The sequence below is a fragment of the Mugil cephalus genome, chromosome 1 (assembly GCF_022458985.1).
Source record: "Mugil cephalus isolate CIBA_MC_2020 chromosome 1, CIBA_Mcephalus_1.1, whole genome shotgun sequence".
NCBI classification, from domain to species: domain Eukaryota; kingdom Metazoa; phylum Chordata; class Actinopteri; order Mugiliformes; family Mugilidae; genus Mugil; species Mugil cephalus.
Window position 1 is genome coordinate 18,544,419 of NC_061770.1, and position 20,747 is coordinate 18,565,165.

A 20,747-nucleotide genomic window follows, 5' to 3' on the forward strand; every position below is an offset into this window, starting at 1 on the left:
CAGGTGAATGCTGAATACTAAATTTATCTATGCGACACAGTGGATCCACAAACCTAACAACGGTCCCTTAAGTCACGTGACGCCGTGTAGAACCAAAATGGCCGCCGTTGTATTTTGACGTATGATAGCTAGCTACTTTTCTTTTTGTTTCATTCTTGGTAGAAATCTAACAAAACGAGAGACTTTTCGGGGGACTCGTACCTCGCCAGCCTCCGCATAACGGCGTCGTAGTTTTTATCTTGAAGACAATCAAGACTGACGCGTATTTGTTGAACGACCGAGTTAGACTATGCATATTTAGTTCCACTACAAAGCTAGCTGGCTGGCTCTGGCTGGCTCATTAAGGCAGTGTAAAGTGAAATAGCTAGCCAACTTAGCTGTGATGATGGAGGAGTTGAGCGCAGACGAGGTAAGGCGACAATGGGGGAAACGCTTGAACTGAGTGTTCGGCATAGGTTTGGTGTTACAATTTAAAGTTAGGTTTGCCAGTTCCTTTCTCGTATTTGGTGGTGGTCTTGGTGCTAGCCTAGCTGCTACGAAAGCTAGCTGGGATATTAGCATAATCTAAATGGGGGAAAAATGCATTTGCGATAAAAATCTCACCGTTGACACAACGTCGGCGTATATATGTGACATCTAACTAGCCCCATAAGCGGTATATTTAAGATATTTTTTTTCAATACAGCAAGTGAAATGTTTATTCTATGTTTATTTTAGTCTGTTACTTATTTTTTTAACTAGCTTCTCCACTCGGTCTTATGTCGTTGTCGCCTGCTACGCGTGCCCTCAAAAAACAAATAAAGTTTTCTGACTCTGAATCTGAAAAAAGAAGTTGAATGCGGCTCAGCTGTTTATGTCTCCGTTTCTTCATTTCGCCGGAGCACGGTGCTAACTAGTAGCTAACGTAATGCTCAAGGCAGTGCACAACCTGGATACCATTCATTTCAGACAAAACCACAGAGTTTGTGTGAATATATATCGCACCCGTTTAATCTGACCCGTCTTTCCCCAGTGAAATGTAGCGTCGTGTTTTCGCTCGACGATTTAATTCGACGTGTCTTCTATGTAGCTGGTGGTGGTTGCTAACGTTGTTTTGCTAACAACCAAAAAATTAGCCTGCGAGGCGACTCAGCATAAAAAACCTACACCGGGCCCCCATTGTGCAATCATCTGGGCCCACTGTATGCCCACTGAGCGGCTCCCCTTGCCCCACAAGCAACATGTCCCACATTATTTGTTGTCACCTTGCACTTTGCATTTAGCTACTCGGCCAACGCTCAGCTGAGTGAGCAGTTAATTTCCCACAACCGTAAATCTCACGTTGTGACGATGGAAGTCTTTGCTTGCGACGTACCCCACTGTATCTCTGCGATGAGGCCTCACTTTAAAAAATAATAACGTTTTATTTGACATTCATTTTATAACTCATGACTTTAAACGAATCAGCACCTAAACTGTTTGTTATTTGTGGCGGCTAGCAATCAAAATATTTGGGTGAAATGAGAAGATGAAGTAGAAACAATAAGTGCGAAACAAACTTAAAGCTATTGAGGTCAATAAAGATAGGCGACCCTGCCTAAGAGACATCCTGTCCTTTGTCTCTCTTATGGACCTGCAAACTCTTAGTAGGCATCCCTATGTTTACACCACATACTTTCTACTTTTTTTGTTATCTTACAGACAATACTTGAAATGTTTTATTTATTTATTTATTTTTTAAATTCTTATTTTTAGGGGTGCTGAGACATAGTTTAGAGGTGCTTAAACATCCCTAAAAATGGGCCAGACATGCCCATTTTCGATGGACTTCATTTCTTATTTTGACCAGGCCAAACAAAACTACCAGTCAAAAACTAACTAACAGAAACTTACCTGGATGCAATTCTGGCTAAAATCACGCAGGGCCATGGGGTACATAGTTTGAGTGGAAATGTAAATCTGCCCATGTGTGTCCGTCCACTCAAGATTCGCAGAAGGAGACTGGCACGACTGGCAGGGGGGCAGACGTCACAGCCCAACACCCCTCTGAGCACACCCCTGACCTCCCCGCAGAGAGAGACTCCACCTGGACCCCTCCCTGGACCCTCAGGTGCTGCACCCCAACCCGTGCCACCAGCTGCCTCTCAATCATTGGGGCTCAATGTCCACAGTGGCACCCCTGCCACATCCCCTATGGGCACCTCTGGTAAGACATTAAATCCACGCATTTTGAGATGTGTGTGGCCATTTTAAAAAATAATAATTAGTGCAGTGGTGTATTAGGTTTGATGTCAACCACTGATCTTAAGACCTGTTAAACTCTCTCGCGAGCTGCAGCCTAATCCCAGTGGCCTTCTCAAATGTGCCTGTGACACATTGCCACCGATGCTTCCAAGACAAACAACCTTGGCTGTTTGCTTACAACACTGAAAGGGATCGTTATGTTTGTGACCTTGATATTTGAACAGCAAGAACACACCATACATCCTGAACGACACTGACACGAACCCAGGCCCAGTTTGCACACAAATGTGCTCCGCATTGAGAATTGATGCTTTGACTTGTCCGCCTATCTAGAACATGCTTTAGGCTATGTGTGTATACAGTTTCCTGGTATTGTTTGTTGGTATGCATGGAGGTGGTTGTTGCTGCACAAGTCGACATTTCAGTGCTCGTGGTACTAGTGTGTGCGTTTTCTCCTTGACACTGGTAATGTACCTGGTTTTATTTGAGTTAATAATTAGGCACCGTTTGACTGTTTTACAACCAGTAGAGGATTGATCTTTCAGCCCTTTGTCCACTTTAAAATTCTGGATATGAATCAACTTTCTGTTTCATGGTATAATGAGGCACCATATCGTGGTGATCTTAAAAACACCAATATGAGTCTTTTCTAACTCATAAAATAAAATATGAAAAATGTAGGGTTCCTTTAAGGAAGTGGGATATTTCTTCACTGTTGCAATGAATTTGCTGCAATATTATAACAACAAAAAACAGTAAATAAACTAAATGTGAAGCAGGATAGCTTGTTGAATACAGAATAAAAGCAAAAACTACTGGATTAATAGCCCTAAAACCTGGTATATCGTGCCTCGCTGCATATCAGCACATCGTTGTTATGGTGAAGCATTCTCATCAGAAATATTTATAGACATGTACATCAACGCTGCTATAAAAGTGTCTCAGAAGCGATTTCTCTGAAATAAACACTTGTTTTGATGCTCGCAATCACCAGGAGCTTTGTTCTCTCCCGTTAATTCCTCTCCCTCTGTAATTGTACATCACTTGTAGTTGTCATGTCATCACACTCCACCTCTAAATGAAAATAACAGCTGTGTTCCGATTAATTCACTTCATGCATCTCAACTCATAGTTCACATATTTGAAGTTTCTCCTCCAACGCAACCTCTCCCTACCTTATTGGATTTCTCAATCCACTTACTAGACTCTTGGTTGTCTCATGGTTTTAAGGTCAAGCTAATTTTCCAACTATTAAACTGGAGAAAATCAGGTTGAGAAGGAGTTATTTTTACCAAGACACCTGGTCTTCTCTCTCGTTATGAGTAAATGAAATTTTACTCGTCTATCTGATTGTTATATTTATCTTGTGTTATTTCTGTTACGTAGCCAAATAGCACGTTCTCGATGAAGAGTACACATTATTGATGTGTTATATTGGCAGCTGGAAGTGTTGTTATCACTCTGTGCTGTGACTGTTCGCTCCATGCACTGAAAGAAATAAACAGATGTGAGTAAAACTAAATAAAAGCGCTCTAAAATTCCAGGCTGCAAGTACAAATGATAATAAATATACAGTATGAATAATGTGCCTAATGGATGTTTTTTGGTGGAGAGACAAATCAGATGAGACTCTTGGCACATTTTTTGTTGTTGTTGGTAGTAGGTCTTCGAAAGTGTGTGGGGGCTTTTGATATTACACAGATTCAAGCCCCACAGCCTTTAGCAAAACAGAAACTAAACCCTACAAACTTAAAAAGCTGATTGTTAAAATATAACTTGAAGCTATACAACACCCATCCCAGAGTTCTTTAAGAAAAATCCTGAAGACTTGTATCTAAATATCTAAATGTTATGGCAGATTGTGATTATCTTGTGTGTCAGAGATGTTCAGTCGCGTTGTTTTGCTTTTTCAGGGGTGGCATACGGTAGTCAGAGCAGCGAGGGTGTGAGCTCCCTCTCCAGCTCTCCCTCCAACAGCCTTGAGACTCAGTCCCAGAGTCTGTCCCGATCGCAGAGCATGGACATTGACCCTGCCTCCTGTGAAAAGAGGTAAGGGTAAAAACAGTAAATCAGCATGGTTTGCTGATGAATGAAGAGACATATTAAGCACTGTGTCTTTGTCTTTCACTTCAGCATGTCCCAGGTGGATGTGGACTCAGGGATAGAGAACATGGAGGTGGAGGACAGTGACCGCAGGGAGAAGAGGAACTTGACTGAAAAGGTAAACTCCTGCAGAATACTCCAAAACAGTGGAACCGTTCTCTCTCTAATCATCTGACCTGTGTGAGTTTGGTCACGGCCGTCTTCAGATCAAGCAAGTCCAAAGTGAATGAACATGACAGGATGCTGGTTATTTATTTACAGAAAGGCAATACGGGACTTTCCATGAATGCAAATCTTGGTTTCATTTTAATTTTTTTTTTTGGTTCACTGAAACATACCTGCCTTTTTGTCAAATTATCATGAGATAATGATGAGTATCCTCAGAACCAGTACGCTGGTCCATTTGGCAAGTACTCTGTAAATAGCTCATGATCTTCATCAAACCCTCGCTGTTCTCTCCACCTCTGCATCTCAGGAAACCTCTGCAAACTCAGATGTCTCTGAAGAACAAGCTCTGCAGCTCATTTGTAAGATCCTCCGCGTATCGTGGAAGGAGCAGGATAGAGATGTCATCTTTCTCCCTTCGTTGGCTGCAGAGTTCCACCAGAACCCGAGAGATGGTATTTCACAGAGCAACATTTTTTTCTTATCATCATAACAAGCTGGACGGTCGTGCTCTCTGTGAAAACGCAAACTCTTGTTTACACCTGACGGATTCCTGCATTAAGTAACTAGACTCATCTTTTTGTATCTCCTGCAGTATACTCTGACTTTAAAGACCTCATCGGCCAGATCCTGATGGAAGTCTTAATGATGTCCACCCAGTCGCGTGTCCACAACCCCTTCGCCAGCTTGACCGCCACCTCACAGCCAATTGCAGCAGCCAAATCCCCTGACCACCGTCTGACGCTGGTGCAGCCCTCCAGCCAAGGTGGCAGCCCAATGGGCCCCAGTGCTGGGTCTTTTGGAGCCAGCTCTCTGTCTAGGCAAGTAGCTTTACTCATCGTTATGTACTCTTGACTGTCTAGCTCCCAGAGACATGGCTGTGGATGGGTTGTTTTCTACACAAGCTGCCATGCGTTTCTTCCTAGTCTTTCTGTTCTTGCTTGATCCTTTGTGACTTTTGTAATAGTTTTGACAATGCTCCTCTTATTGATGTTGTCCACAGTCTGTATGGGTGTGGTAGTCCTCACCCAATGGCTTTGGATGCACCCAAGATGACTTCCCCATCAGTCCCCACCCCTACTACATCCAGTGTAGTTCCTACTACGCCCTCTACCCCGCAGTTTGTAGTTCCCCCGAGCCCGCCCGCTACTTCCACTCCGAGGCACACCCTCAACCCTCCGTCTGCCCCCATGCCCATCTCCCAGAGGTATCGGCCTTACTCCGTTACCACTCCTTCCCCTTCAAGCCCAGGTAATAGAGGGTTTAGTTTCCCCGGACCCTCTCCCAGCCCCGCGGGGCCCTTTGCTCCCCCCAACACCCCAGTTCCCGTGCCACCACCTAGCCCCCATTCCCTAACACTGAGCTCACCTAGGACTCGCAGCCAGTCTTCGTCCACAGCCCCTCCTATGGTGCCTCCTTCTCCCAGATTGAATCCCCGACAGGCTGCCTTTGCTACCAGGATCCCTCCTTCTAGGTATCTCATCTGCCATTTGCATGTCAGTGTGGAGTGTGCACGCAAACAAACGCACTAAACCCTTAACTTGTTGAGAAACGTTCATTGTAGATTTGATTATTTTAACCGAATATTTGAGCTAATTATTTTTGTCGGCGTAAGAATAACTTGCATTTATTTTAATGTTAATGCAGTCGCATCTCTTTCCAACGAGATACTTATGAACTTAACAGAGTAAGATTTACACTATTCGTCTAAAAGTCAATGAACAACCTGATATTTTAGCATTTCAATAGTCACAGTCTGAAAAGAAAAAGTTACTTCCCAACAGCTTATGGCAAGTTGGAATCTGAAAGGTTTACTTTCAGTATTTATAGTACTAATGATTAAGGCTGCTTGTTGCTAACTCTCCATAGTTTTAAAATATGTAGTCCTTTAACTAAAAACTAATCAGTAGATATGCACTCACCTTGTGAAAACATTAGGTACACTCGTGAAAACGAATCCATTCTAGTACGACAGCCCTGCACAAACTCTTAGCTCCATGTTTAATCTTCAGTTTATGTTAAAACAGAATCAGAATGAAGGGTCATTTTAAAGAATGAACAGTAGTTTGTGGTGCTGTTAACCATAACCTTCATAAAGCCAAGATTTACAGATTTAAGATTTACATCTACATATTTGAAATTTCAGAATTCCATATTTTTTCCAGACCCTAATTTGTGAGAAAACATTCAAATTTATGGCTTCTGAGTAAATAGTTGTGTATCATCTAAATAAATTATAAAATTGTTTGTTTTCATTAATCTGAGCTTATATGAAAATAAATTCCAGAAGATTGTAGCTCATACAAAGATCAAACCCAGATAAATTCAGTGCACATTTTTTTTTTTTTTAGTTACACATGAATCATCCATCTATGATCGTCATGTTGCCTACATGTGCTGTGCTGCCAAGCACTTTAAAAAAAAACAACAGATCGATACGTTTTTTTTTTTCTTTTTTAGATATTCATAATTTTATTTTTTAGGAAACTGAACAGTGGTGACAGACTGGGAAACATGAATATTTTTCCATACACTGCTTTTCATTTTCCATACATTTCTTCTTCATTTATGAAATCAAATTCTATACTTTCCATACTTGCGTAGGAACCCTGGATTTAGTGCAGTACTGATTGTGTACTGAATGCACTTTGTTTTACTCGTGTACCCGATGAAGCGATAAGTGAGTGTAGTTTGACAAACGAGTTGTATCATATCTGTGTTTGCTAGAAAACAGGATGCCTCGAGGCTCTTTGTGTTGACAGGTTCAGTAATCTGCTGAGAAAATATTCCGACAGATCTCATTAATGAATACTGAAAACACAGAAGTAGCAGTCAAGAAAGCGTTCCCATCTCCTTAGCGCTTCCTTCTTGTATGTCTTCTTTTCTCGTGACTTTCTTGTTACCCCTGCACATTTGTTTTTCATTCTGCTTCTGTCTCTTCACATTTGCCCCCTGCTTTCTTCCAATCGTTCCCTGACTCCGCCTGTCCTTTTCCCTGTCCTGTCAGCCCCTTCTCGTACCTGTTCTTTGCCCTCTCTGACATGTCTCAGGACAGCAGTGACGAAGAAACTGAGGAGGAGGAGGAGGAGGAGGAGGAGGAGGATTTTGCACAGGTTCAGTTTGGGTCCAGGTACACCGCTGCACGGTGTGTGTCGATGCGTGTGTGCGCTTGCTGAGGGACGGGCGTGTTAAAATGGGCCCGGCAGGCTTACACTAACGGAGCACAAACACACCAGGCCAGAGTGGTGAAAGATAAACTCATGCCGCCTTAGAGTGTATTTCCCCCGTCACAGTGTTTACTTTTAGTAATATGGAGGTATGTATAACAGCTCAGAGTGGGAAATGTGCTACAAGTAGCTGCAGGATGTAGAAATAATATTTCACGAGCCGTTTCTCAGCTTATTTCTTATTTGTTCGGGGAGGTCAGTCGGCTTTTAGTTTGTGCTAGTCCTCAACCCTCATAGAGCATGTAAATGAATACAATTCTGATTTTAATTCAGGTAAAACTCGCATGAGTAGTTTATTCTTATACACCAAGCTTTACCAACAAGTTTAACTTGGAGGTGATGTTCCTGCATTGCCTGTACAAATAACACTGTTAATTTAATTACCTACTTGGATTTGATGTGCTTGGATCCACTCACGTCCAAATAATTCCATTATAGCTGCCCACTAACAGAAATTTAAACTCCTATTCGTCAGGTGAATGTGACAAGCCGAATCCTAACGTTAACTATAAAGATTTGCTGCAAACAAGCTCTTGAATATTTAATCTAAACTTTCTTTTTCTCAAGAGCCCAGTTGTGAGATTCTGCAGTGCCTTAACTAATACATTATAGTTTGTTTTCTTTCAGGACCTTTGAAAGCTTGGTTTGAGCTTGTTAACAATTTACGTGACGCTAACGGTACGTCTCTCTCCGCGCTGGGATGTTTTTCGGTTGTTGAAACGAGCCTCTCCTTCTTGTTCGTAGTCTCGGTGCATGTGGAGGGGCGATGTCCTGCGACTCCGCCAGCGACCGCTTCACCATTGAAACGTGCAAAGAGACAGAGATGCTGAACTACCTCATCGAGCGTTTTGACAGTGTTGGCATGGAGGAGAGGAAAGCGCCCAAGGTTAGATGGCTTTGTGGAAAACAAGAAACATTTCAAACAGAATTTATGTGACAATTCTAGATAACTTTTCCTCATGCTGCAAAATAAAACCTATTTAAGACATTATATCGTAGCATTACGAGATCATATGCATATTTGATTTGTAAGTATTAATTTTCAAGCTAGCTCCAAGGCCAGTCTGTTTATAGTTTTTGCTCCTGTAAGAACACGGGAGATTTAACAGTGTCTCTTCTCTCTTCACTTTCCTTTGTTTCTTCCTCAGATGTGCAGCCAACCAAATGTCAGCCAGCTTCTCAGTAACATTCGTTCTCAGTGTATTTCCCACGTTGCCCTGGTCCTGCAAGGCACCCTGACCCAGCCTCGGTAAGAAAGACAGCCTCTCACTGTGACAATCTGCGGGTTATTTACTTTAATTTATTATTTTTTTTCTTATCTGCCATCATGCTAGTGTACACTCTGTTCCTTTTCCGCTCCGTCGCCATGGCAACTACTCTTTCACTTTCCCTCCAGACACTTTCATTATTTTTTTTTATTTATTTATTATTTTTTTCTACATGCAGGAGTCCTCTCCAACAGTCTCTGCTGGTACCTTACATGCTGTGTCGGAACCTCCCGTATGGCTTTATTCAGGAGCTGGTGCGCATCACTCACCAGGAGGAAGAAGTTTTCAAACAGGTGGGAAACGGTTTGTTTACACTTGCTCAATTACAGGACACACTGTAAAGTCCTACATCACGTGCAAAGTGTGTCATAGTTGTGCATATTGAAGAAATATAGGGCATCTCACACAGCTAAGCAAACGTGTCAACACAGATAGAGCTGTGAAGTGTTCGCAACCCGGCGTAGGCAGTCAGACTGTGTGAAGTCGAATCAACTCATTTTGCTTCGTGGTTTTACTTCTGGTGTGCAGAAATGGTAGTTCATGAAAACACAAACTGAGAGCGCATCCTCTTCCTCTTTTACATGGAGCCGTCAAATGTGAGATCGGCTGAGGTGACGACAGAGAATCACGACAGTCTCGGAAAATAAAGCAGATGCAAAAATCCATGCATGTATTTAATAGCAACCCAATGACACTTGACAGTCCCGCACTAAATCTTAGCGTCATGAGTGTTATATCTTAGCGTCATGGCTGTTATATACTGTCATTTTGGAGGAGGACGAAAATAAGGAACATGTGAACAACACAGTACACTTCACTAGTGCTACAAACAAATGCGGAACACCATCGCCTTCACGAAGCTTAGATTTAGTGCAGGACTGTTGTATTAAGATGCATTTGTTGTCACTAGTGTACCTAATGAAGAGTGTAGTAACAGTATATTTCCCAGCCCTTGTCAGTATACATGACGTTAAACATATAATAAAACATGTCTATGACGGCCACACTAATGCAGAGAAACCTCCACTAATTCAGGCAAATGAAATATCAAATGTTGCTGTGAGCCGGACTTTTGTGAAAGTTGGCATGACATTAAAGCACGGCGTTCATTTTCTATCTCGTTTTTTTTTTTTCAGATCTTCATTCCCATCCTCCATGGATTGGCTTTGGCAGTGAAAGAATGTTCCTTTGACAGTGACAACTTTAAGTTCCCCCTCATGGTAAGGAGACGTCGTCCCGGGCCAGAATGTCGGCACATAAATTCTCTCAGGAACATTGAGTACAACGGGGTTTGCTGAGGAGGCAGCCTGTTGCACCACCTGTCTACTCAGTAGATGCACAATTCCAGATATGTAATATATATATCGCATGCAGCATGTGCAGACATGCTTAAACATGTGGTATCGGTGTTCCCACATTGCTGCTTCTCCTCTTGGATGGGTGCGATTCATTTGATTTCATGGAAGTGTTGCCTAGAAAATCACGCCAATGAGTAGAGGGGGATTCAGAGAGTTGTAATTATTTTTTGGTGTAAAATGATTCACGATGAAGCAGATGACAATCTTGAAATTGTACCTGACGTGAAAGCTTTGTAAAGGGACATATATTGCTTTTGGGTTATTAAAATTACACGTTTACATTACACAGTGTTTTCAGTCCATCTAATTATGCCAAAAATGATCAAAAAAGCCCAAACGAGATCATCAAAAGTGAAGCAAATCTTTAAACAGCAAGTTGCACTGATGCTAAAAAATGTCATCATGATTAGGTTTGAATAAAAGTTGAGATGGGGAAGTGTGTTAATCATTTAACAGACTATCAATCAATAGTTCATGGAGCCCAAATGCAGCCCTTAAAAAAATCCACAATGTTTGTCCTTTTTTTAAACAATCACATTAAAGAAAATAGGAATTGATGATTGCAACATTTGTGTTTGTTGTTGTTTTTACAGGCATTAGCTGAGCTTTGTGAAATTAAGTTTGGAAGGACTCATCCCGTCTGCAATTTGGTGAGTATGCAGCCAGTTGACCAATTATGTCATTGTGTCCTTTGTGAACACACCGCGAGTTTTATTTGCAAAGGAAGATACTGTCTTTGTTTGCTACTTCCTCATACCAGCATGCTTCATTGGAATAAAGGCAGGGAATTAAGAGCTGCTCGTTTGTCTTGTTGTCTCTTAAGATTCCACAGAATTCTCCTGTGCCTGGAAAAGTACCTATGTCAAATATTTGTCAACAATGCAATTGGTTATAACTATGATATAAAATGACTCCCTGTAAATGTAAGCGTTGTTTTAATTCTGGTTTGTTAACGTGACAAAATAACGTGTAAAATCAAGGTTTGTCTTATTGCGTTTTAATATGCCTCTCTCATGGATCTTCTGCACAGGCAACGTCGCTGCCTCTATGGTGTCCAAAACCTCTGAGCCCTGGTTGTGGCCGAGAGATCCAGAGACTGTCCTACCTGGGAGCCTTCTTCAGCCTCTCTGTGTTTGCGGAGGATGATGTGAGTTGTACCACCGACGTGACCCAGAGCTCTTATCTTATCGTTCAAATGCGTCACAGGCCATGTTGTCAGTAATTTGTAATATATTCTCGTACCTTCGTTTCGCAGTCGGAAACCTTGTATTCTGATAATAGCGATAACTGCACTGTTGGTAATGGTGGTATCCGCAAGTGTGGTTTAATAATATAGACCAGTGAATTCTGGGGACGGCGAAACAAAGTATGAAAAGCATTGATCATTCTCCATCATTCTGTTCAGTGAAAGAAGAGATCAGCCGATATATTGGCCAGTTGATATATACTGGGGTGATTCACATTTTTACTGGTATTAGCTAAAACGCGAGTGTGTTCACCGATACATATACATCGGCAAGATTTACAGACAGGCATCTACAGGCAACCCTGTGATGCTGCAGGCGCTGTGGACCCGTGCAGCCCATACATTGCCCCTCCCCCACTAACAGAGTGCGTGTAGCTGGAAGATGGAAATGATTGTGCTCTGCCTCTTTTTACCCGTTTGTTTTTAATGCGTAAGCGTGTTAAATATTCTTTGACTTCAGTAGATGTTTTTGGTTTAATTGCGACTTGTAACATATGTTATCATTGTGTCATTTTTATCATATAAATGGAGAAAAAGCAGTACGTATCGGCCAAGGCTGATGAGAAAAAGAAAAAACGTTATCAGTATCGGCCCCAAAAAATCTGTCGATCTCTAGCTTGACATATGCAGTTCTTCATCTAAAAGTTTACTGAAGTGTTTCAATGAGTAATGGCACAAGTCACAAACCGTTCCGCTGATAGAAAATAGCAGTAAGTGCTAGGCTCACTGACAAACCCACTGCTCTGGCAGTAGTACGAGTCAGCTTTTCCCAGTTAAAAGTTGTTAATGTCACGCCGCAGCAGTAGGAAATGTTTGGTTTGCATCAGCAGCAATCTATCCATGAGCTGTTGTCTGATAATGGCAGTATCCTCCATTCATATCAAAATATTTGTTTACAGAGATTAGATCAGCATAAACTTAATGAAGGAAAAAATTGAGTAATGTCACCACAGACATTTGTAATAATGAAATTACTGGAGGCTCATCCGTCATTGTGTTTGGCCACTGATTCTGCAATAGACTTAACAGACATTTAAGTCCAAGTTTAAATGTGTTAAATGTAGGGAGGGTCATATTGCAACACTATTTGACTCTATACTTATTATTTTTTTGTTTGTTTGTTTGTTTAGACCAAAGTAGGAGACAAGTATTTCTCTGGCCCAGCCATCACCATGGAGAACACGCGAGTAGTCAGCCAATCACTGCAGCACTACCTGGAGTCAGCAAGGGTGAGTTTGTGCTTCATAGTGTTTTTATATCGCAGTTCCTGAAATGAATGTTAATTACTTATTTATTGTATTTATCAGGGTGACCTCTTCAAAGTTCTCCACAACATTTTACTAAATGGAGAAACACGCGAGTTGGCTCTTAATTACATGGCAGCTCTAGTTAACTACAATGTGAAGAAAGCCCAGATGCAGGTAAGTAGCTCAAGTCATTCAACAGAGCTACTAAGGTGAATGTATTTGGGTTAACCATTATTTCACAATACATTTTATGTCAGGTTTTTATTAACTGAAACAGGTTAATTTTTTATTAATTTCTGATTTCTCCTAGACGGACGATAAGCTGGTGTCGACAGACGGCTTCATGCTAAACTTCTTATGGGTGCTGCAGCAGCTCAGCATGAAGATCAAGCTGGAGACGGTGGACCCCTACTACATTTTCCACCCACGGTGTCGCCTCAACGTCAGCCTGGAGGAGACTCGACTGAAAGCCACCATGGAGGAGCTCAAGAGCTGGCTGGGTGACCTGCGTGAGTTAACAGAAGTGAAACCACTTTGGCTCATAAACCGCTGTCACTTTGATAAATCTGTCAGTTGCACATAGAGGAGCCATTTTGCATATTTATCAGTTCCCCAGGGTGACTCATCAGCAAGCCAGATAATGATTTTTTTTTTTTAACAAGTTATCCACACGATGCAAGGATTGCATCATCTATTCTTTCTGACTCTAATCTACATTCTTGCCATTTGTTGAAATGATAAAACGTTTTAGCTTGTATTTAGCTGTGAACTCTTGCTGATTTGTCTCTACAGACGAAGACCCCACCAAGTTCTCAGAACCCAAGTTCCCCACCGAGTGTTTCTTCTTGACGCTTCACACTCACCATTTGTCCATCCTGCCCGGCTGTCGGCGCTACATCCGCAGGTTGCGTGCTATCCGTGAACTCAACAGGTACGCGAATAGATACAAGTCTCCACGGACGTTTATGTACGTAATCATTGTGTGTGTGTTAATATTGTCGTTTCACATGATAGGACTGTAGAGGAGCTCAAAAACAGCGAGAGCCAATGGAAAGATTCTCCCCTGGCCAGTCGGCACAGAGAGATGCTCAAACGGTGCAAAACCCAGCTCAAGGTCGGTTTAATGTCTTTGTTGATCGATTTGACCACTTTGTTTCATTTCATTTACTGAGCAAACCTTAAGCACAGAGACTTAAAGGTGCAGGCGTACAAATACTCGCAACACTTGATCTGTTTACTGGATTACACAACGGTGCATATTTACAGAGACGTGATCATCATCGTGTGTGACTTTGTCCTGTCAGAAACTGGTGCGAGCCAAAGCTTGCGCTGACGTGGGCCTTCTGGATGAGAACCTGCTGCGCAGATGTCTGCAGTTTTACAGCACAGTCATTCAGCTCATCCTTCGCATGGTGGACCCTGCCTACCCCAAGTGAGTCACCGCAACTCTGACTGTCGTCGGTTGTGGCGACACTGATGTAAAAAGTCACGTCACGCTGGTTCTTGGCTGTCGTGCCGTCTGTCTCACTTCAGAGCATTTTATAACGCAGTGATTAAAATGTTGTTTCCTTCCTCCCTTAGCATTACCCTGCCGCTGAACCCGGAGATTCCCAAAAGCTTTGCTGCTCTGCCTGAGTTTTACATTGAAGATGTGGCAGAGTTCCTGCTTTTTGTTGTTCAGTAAGTTGTCTTTGATCAACCTTGTACAAATATGTATGTCACGGTATTTTTTTTTTTCATGCATAATCACGTGTTCACAACATTTTCTACTGGTTGAGAGAGGAATGAATGCAGTAGATTAACTAAGGATGGACTATTGTGCTGTGATGATGAGTAAATATTGTAGAATAATCCCACAGTACTAGTAAAACAGGTTTTCATGGCCCTGTGTTAGCACTGCCTTTTGATGTGGAAATCTGGAGAGGAAAAAAAAAATTAAATGTTATCAAGATGAAATGAAGAAACCGGGACAAATGCGGGTTCATTTATTTGACATATTGTCTGTAAAGTCAATAACGGCGTGACCTGCTACCGTAATAATTGTAGTCTGTGCGCAACATTTTTTTTTCCATTCATAAAAAGCTAAAATTGGGGACATTTTTGGGGTCAGCTTTAGACGGGGTCATCCAAAACGGGAACTGTCCCCAATAATCGTGTTTGTTCACCCTAAAAGAAACCCCAAACAACTGACACGGCACATTTTTTGGACATTTCCATCTTCACCACGCCTCACAGTGTAGTCACAACATGTGTGTTTAGAAGCACCACATTGAAAAAACTGAAGCAGTGTCTCGTGGCGAAATGTTCCAAATGCTGTGTAATCAAGTACACCAATATGCCAGTGTATTAAAAATTCATATCCTAACAAAAGAAAATACGGTATTCAGTATGGACTGATATACTTCCCACCCCTACTTTTATCATCAATAAATTGGATTAAAAATACATATTTTATATTCATTTGTTTATCAATACGTAATATACAATAATATTTTGCAGTCGTGTGTGTTTCACCCTTTCTTCCCCCTGTTTTCTTCCAGGTACTCTCCCCAGGTTTTATACGAGCCGTGTGTTCAGGACATTGTCACCTTCTTGGTGGTGTTCATCTGCAGTCAGAACTACATCAGGAACCCGTACCTCATCGCCAAGTTGGTGGAGGTGCTGTTTGTCACCAACCCAGCTGTACAGCCTCGCACTCAGCGATTCTCTGAAATGATGGAGAACCACCCGTTGTCTGTCAAACAGCTGGTCCCGGCCCTCATGAAGTTTTACACTGGTGAGTTATGTGCTAAACGGGAAATAATAGGAAAGAGTGTAACGAGGAAAAAGTAGTTACATATCTGACACATCCTTTATTAATGATTGTTGTGATCCATTTTGACTAATAAACTATTCTCTCTGGTCAGATGTTGAGCATACCGGTGCTACCAGTGAGTTCTACGACAAGTTCACCATACGGTACCATATCAGCACTATCTTCAAGAGTCTCTGGCAGAACATTGCCCACCATGGTACCTTCATGGAGGAGTTCAAGTGAGTTTGCCTCTGACAAAACGCTTTGGTCATCTTAAATCAAAAAAAAAAGTCAGTTACTTTTTAAGAATTTCTGACTTATTCTTCTGTCTTCTTTTGTTCCCCTCTAGTTCTGGCAAACAGTTTGTGCGCTACATCAACATGCTGATTAATGACACCACCTTCCTGTTGGATGAGTCTCTCGAGTCCCTGAAGCGTATCCACGAAGTTCAAGAGGAGATGAAGAATAAGGAGCAGTGGGATCAGCTGCCCAGGGTTAGTTTGATCTCTTTCACATTACCTCAGTCAGTAAAAAAAAAAAACATTAATTTATTAAAATGCAGTTGTGTCGTGCTAAAAGATATTTTTTTCTTATTGCTGTTGTGTTCTCAATCTAAAATAGTACGTTGGTATCAAATCTGGTGCACTGTATCTGTTTTTTTGGAGCATATTAATTCACTTAGTCCTAATTATTTCATGCTAAAAGGAAAACAGACACAAGCGGCGAGCACTTTCCCAAATTCTGGATATGTTAACACATGAGGCTCAAGAGCACTGCAACATGTCAAAGTTGAAATGTTTACTGTAGTATGTTGCCACTCGGGTTTTTTTTGGTCAGCGGTTTTAACAAAATTGCAGCCACACCAATAACAACTATCTTTCAACCCCAAATTAAAGTGACAAAGACAGAACCATCACCATGGTGTCACATGTTGTGAGCTGTGTGTTTGCTGGGGCACATCATCGCCCATTGTTGTGGGAGAGCTGGCAGGCGGCACGTGTGACAAATCAGAAAAGTATGTGTTTTTCTTTCAAACTTTCAGGAGCAGCAGCAGAGCCGCCAGTCCCAGCTGACTCAGGATGAGCGGGTGTCTCGCTCCTATCTGGCCCTGGCTACAGAAACCGTTGAAATGTTCCACATCCTCACCAAGCAAGTCCAGAAGCCTTTCCTTAGGCCTGTGAGTGTCACTGTACCCACTGCACATTTTGTGATTTGCACCTGATCTCTCCTTTGAGGGGAAATGTCTACATTTCGAATGCTATTCTGACCACCGCCGCCGCCTTTTTTGCACAGGAGCTGGGCCCTCGTTTAGCTGCCATGCTGAACTTTAACCTCCAGCAGCTCTGCGGGCCCAAGTGTCGGGATCTGAAGGTGGAGAACCCCGAGAAGTACGGCTTTGAGCCCAAGAAACTCTTAGACCAGCTGACCGACATCTACCTGCAGCTAGACTGCGCTCGCTTCGCTAAAGCAATTGCAGACGACCAGGTTGGTACAAATGGGAGGTGAAAAAATATGTTTAATCACAAATATAGATTATTAAAAATAATCTTAGCCAAATATTGCGCTGGTTCAGTTAGCGCGGTGTCACACTGGATGGACTCTCACAGGAGAAACATAATGAGGCTCCAACTCCACGTTGTAGAGGCAAAGTAAAACTTAAATATTGACTTTACTTTGTATTTTTTAACGTTGGATTTATTAACGGAGAATAATTTCAATGAATTACTAATTTCCCAGCATGATCTGTATGTATTTTAACAGTTACACAAACCCTACATTAGAGAACCCAGTGTCTGGTGACATCTAGTATCACAACATATGGAAAGATTTGCAGACATAACTGTGTTTTTAAACTGTCAAATACCTTGACTGTAAGAAACTGAACTCTCACCTCGCACCTTTGCAGAGATCATACAGCCGTGCACTCTTCGAAGAGGTGATCTCAAAGATGAGGAAGGCTGGCATTAAGTCCTCCATCGCCATTGAGAAATTCAAGCTGCTATCGGAGAAGGTGGAGGAAATAGTTGCCAAGAACTCCCAGTCTGAAATGGACTACAGTGACGCGCCTGATGAGTTTAAAGGTGTGTGTTTGTCCGAGGTGTTTTTCTGTAGCGTGACAGAAAATGGTTGGAATATTGGTTGGTTATCAAATGGACCCAAACTGTATCAAGAGGCGCTGCATCCTCCTTCCTGCAAATGGTTCAGCTTTATGTCTGCTTCACAGACTATTCTGTGTCTTTAGATGGTCACTAAAGACCCTGACACACCGAGCTGACAGATGTTTGCTAGAGTCGGGTCTTCAGTCACGGCTTGTGACCCTAGTTTTTCTGTTCCAGTGTCGTTGCCACTGGACAAACTTGCCAGTGGTATATGGAGTCCTGTAGAGTTAATAAACTCTTCCATATTTATTTTTTTGGCTCAGACATGGGCAACGTGAGGTGGCCAGGTTAGTCACCAGGTTTATTTTGATCATTACTCTGATCATGTCCAAGTCATAAAAGGTATTTTTTTTTTTTTCTGGTTAGCTGCCGAATCTTTGTCCCCAAGTAAAAAATCACTTTCTGTGTGACCCCGGGTCAGTCACTGACAGACAGGATCTTCAGCAGCATCTTGCCCGTCGGATTCCAGACGTTTGCGGTGGATTTTGCAGCTCATATCAGTCATATAGACAGCTTAGAGCAAGGCTATCCTCTAACCACAGACTTAATATAATCCACAAAGAGAATGTGGTCCACATACCTCCTTTGATTCCCAGATACGCCAGCCAGCCCACCACAGTTGATGGGAGTGTGCCATGCAAGACGACTGGGTATCAGCTGTCTGCGTGGTTTAAATCTCCCACGGCAGGTTTTATTTTTGTAACACACAAGCCCCTACTCCTGCAACAACCCAGTGACATTTCGATGTAGGGCACCATTTATCACATTTGTCTGAATGAGTATTTAGAGGATCGTTTGTTTAGTAGCGTTTTAATGGGTGCACCAATATTCCTGTCATATAAAACATCGCTTGACCGTAGACATGTCACCATCTCTCACAATGTTTGATGAAGACGAATCTTACTTGGTAATAATATTGAATTTACTTTGTTTAACTGACTGTAAATAAATAGATACACTAACCGCTGTGATGAAATAAAGCTTTAGGAGCTGCTGCTGGTTTTAACTTTTGTTTAATGTCGGGATTGTCATTGGGGAGTCGTCGATCAAGTCATTCCTGCCTTAATTCTCTCGAAATGTGACCGTTACACCAGACCCTCTGATGGACACGCTGATGACTGACCCTGTGATACTGCCTTCGGGGAACATCATGGACAGATCCATCATCTTGCGCCACCTGCTCAACTCCCCCACTGATCCCTTCAACAGGCAGCCCCTCACAGAGAGCATGCTGGAGTCAGGTAACCCCACCACCATCCTTTTTTATTGACAGATAATTAAAAGAGTTTCTGCCCAAGGAAGCAAAGCAGTTATGCTCGGAAAATGAAGTTACTACCAGTTAATGTCTGTGTCTTCCCTGCTTCTCACGACCTGTTGTCCGCTCTACAGTGCCTGAGCTGAAGGAGAGGATCCATACCTGGATGAGGGAGAAACAGGGTGGGCGGCCCATCTAAGAACCACCGACGTGTGGCCTGCGAATCATCATTAAGGGATCTGTCCACATCGCCTCAATTCAGTTGTCACTTCTACCAATGAGAACAAAAGAAAAGAAAAACATTTTGAATGGAGAGAAAAAGAAAAAAGGAGACCTTATTTGATTTTTATTTGCATTTACCCCTTTTTGTCTCAAACCATTATCATGGTTCTAAAAAAAACAAAACATAATAAAGTTAAGACTTTTAAGTTCTTTCTCATGAGTTTGTGTATATATATATCCAAATATATACATATATTTAACAAGAATTAGTTAATGCATTCTAATGCTGCAACAGTGGGTTTTCCACCACCAACAGGTTTACCAGCGAGGTGCGTACAGTCACTTCATTGATCACCCTCCTTTACGGTTCTCATTTTGTTTTGTAATATTGTGTATGTTGGCTTCATTAAAGACTCACTGGAGCGAGAGTGGAGGGGCAAAACATTTGGGAGTTTGGGCGGGGTTCTGACAAAGCTTTCAGCCTTCGGTTGTCTTTACCACAACGATGATGAGTCCACATAGTGTACGCTGGTTTCCCAGAGCTAACTTATGCACACTTTGTGCTTGTAGATGGTTCAGAGCTGGGAATATGTATTAAGGATGTAGCTTAACGTAAACTAATCCTAAATGTCGGCTTCCTTTTGAGTACAGTAGGAAGATAAGCAGTGGCACAGTATGTTCAAATCCTCCTCTTCTAGACACATTTTCCCCACCGCTGACTTTGATAGACTGAATTTACTTGTGTGTGTGTGTGTGTGTGTGTGTGCGCGCGTGTGTGTGCATGGCCTCAAGTCCAGAACCTCCTAAGCGCCTCATGGACAAGTAACCCTATTTTTAGGCAAAGTGGAAAGAACGTGAAAGAATGTAGCATGATCACCAGAAACAACCATCTTAGGAGCACACCATTAAAAGTCACCTCACCTCAAGACGATCTCTTTCAACTGGCACTGTACCTAACTTGACCCTGCTGACCTTAACTGTACAGGAAATGATTTCCTTTAACCACATACCTGTTTTGGAAGCTAGGATTTTGAACTGAAATAAATGATGATGCACATTATTTCGCAAGTCGTTGCTGTTTTTTCCCTCAGGCTGATGCATCGGCGCATCCTATTTAGCCATTCGTCTGTTTGTTCATTTGACATAAAGAGTAAATTCACTGTCAAATATATATATATGTGTGTGCAAAAACAATTCCCGGAAATATAAAGTCAGTCCCCCACTTTTTTTTAATGTATTTATTTTGGCAAATGACTTAGCTTAGTCATTCTTCTACTGGTAAAGTTAGAAACTAATTGATTACACTTGGCATTCTATTGGCATGGGTTAAAGCAAAAGTGTATCAGGGACTTTGTTTTGGAAAATTAAATCATAGTCTTGAAGCTGTTCCCATTTTTTGAACTAGGAACAAAAAAAAGATCTTCATTGTCATTGCACACAAGTTACAACGAAATTTAGTTTGACAGCGATCTCTATTAGC

At 42.0% G+C, this 20,747-nt stretch overlaps 1 protein-coding gene across 3 annotated transcripts; it reads left to right on the top strand.

Annotated features, from left to right (window-relative positions):
* Positions 1 to 74: 74 nt before the first annotated feature.
* ube4b (ubiquitination factor E4B, UFD2 homolog (S. cerevisiae)) lies at positions 75 to 20,327 on the top strand. Of its 3 annotated transcripts, XM_047579300.1 has the most exons (29): positions 75 to 409; positions 1,966 to 2,185; positions 4,137 to 4,272; positions 4,357 to 4,444; positions 4,802 to 4,946; positions 5,087 to 5,312; positions 5,495 to 5,965; positions 7,499 to 7,621; positions 8,463 to 8,604; positions 8,867 to 8,967; positions 9,165 to 9,279; positions 10,123 to 10,206; positions 10,938 to 10,994; positions 11,375 to 11,491; positions 12,721 to 12,819; positions 12,898 to 13,011; positions 13,148 to 13,346; positions 13,630 to 13,768; positions 13,852 to 13,951; positions 14,142 to 14,269; positions 14,419 to 14,517; positions 15,378 to 15,613; positions 15,744 to 15,870; positions 15,981 to 16,125; positions 16,674 to 16,808; positions 16,925 to 17,116; positions 17,538 to 17,712; positions 18,885 to 19,031; positions 19,180 to 20,327. In XM_047579300.1, the coding sequence occupies exons 1-29, from the start codon at positions 383 to 385 to the stop codon at positions 19,242 to 19,244; spliced, it is 4,152 nt and encodes a 1,383-aa protein (XP_047435256.1). In that variant the 5' UTR covers positions 75 to 382; the 3' UTR covers positions 19,245 to 20,327. The 3 variants fall into 3 exon arrangements, with proteins under 3 accessions (XP_047435256.1, XP_047435263.1, XP_047435273.1); XM_047579307.1 differs by lacking the exon at positions 7,499 to 7,621; XM_047579317.1 differs by lacking the exons at positions 5,495 to 5,965; positions 7,499 to 7,621 and having other exon boundaries at positions 76 to 409.
* Positions 20,328 to 20,747: the final 420 nt, after the last annotated feature.

Excerpts from the sequence above, each read along its gene's own strand:
- ube4b (XM_047579300.1), top strand. The coding sequence starts at position 383 with ATGATGGAGGAGTTGAGCGCAGACGAG. Across the intron at positions 5,966-7,498 it reads ACCAGGATCCCTCCTTCTAG|CCCCTTCTCGTACCTGTTCT; the intron begins GTATCTCATCTG and ends CTGTCCTGTCAG. Across the intron at positions 13,012-13,147 it reads TGAAGAAAGCCCAGATGCAG|ACGGACGATAAGCTGGTGTC; the intron begins GTAAGTAGCTCA and ends GATTTCTCCTAG.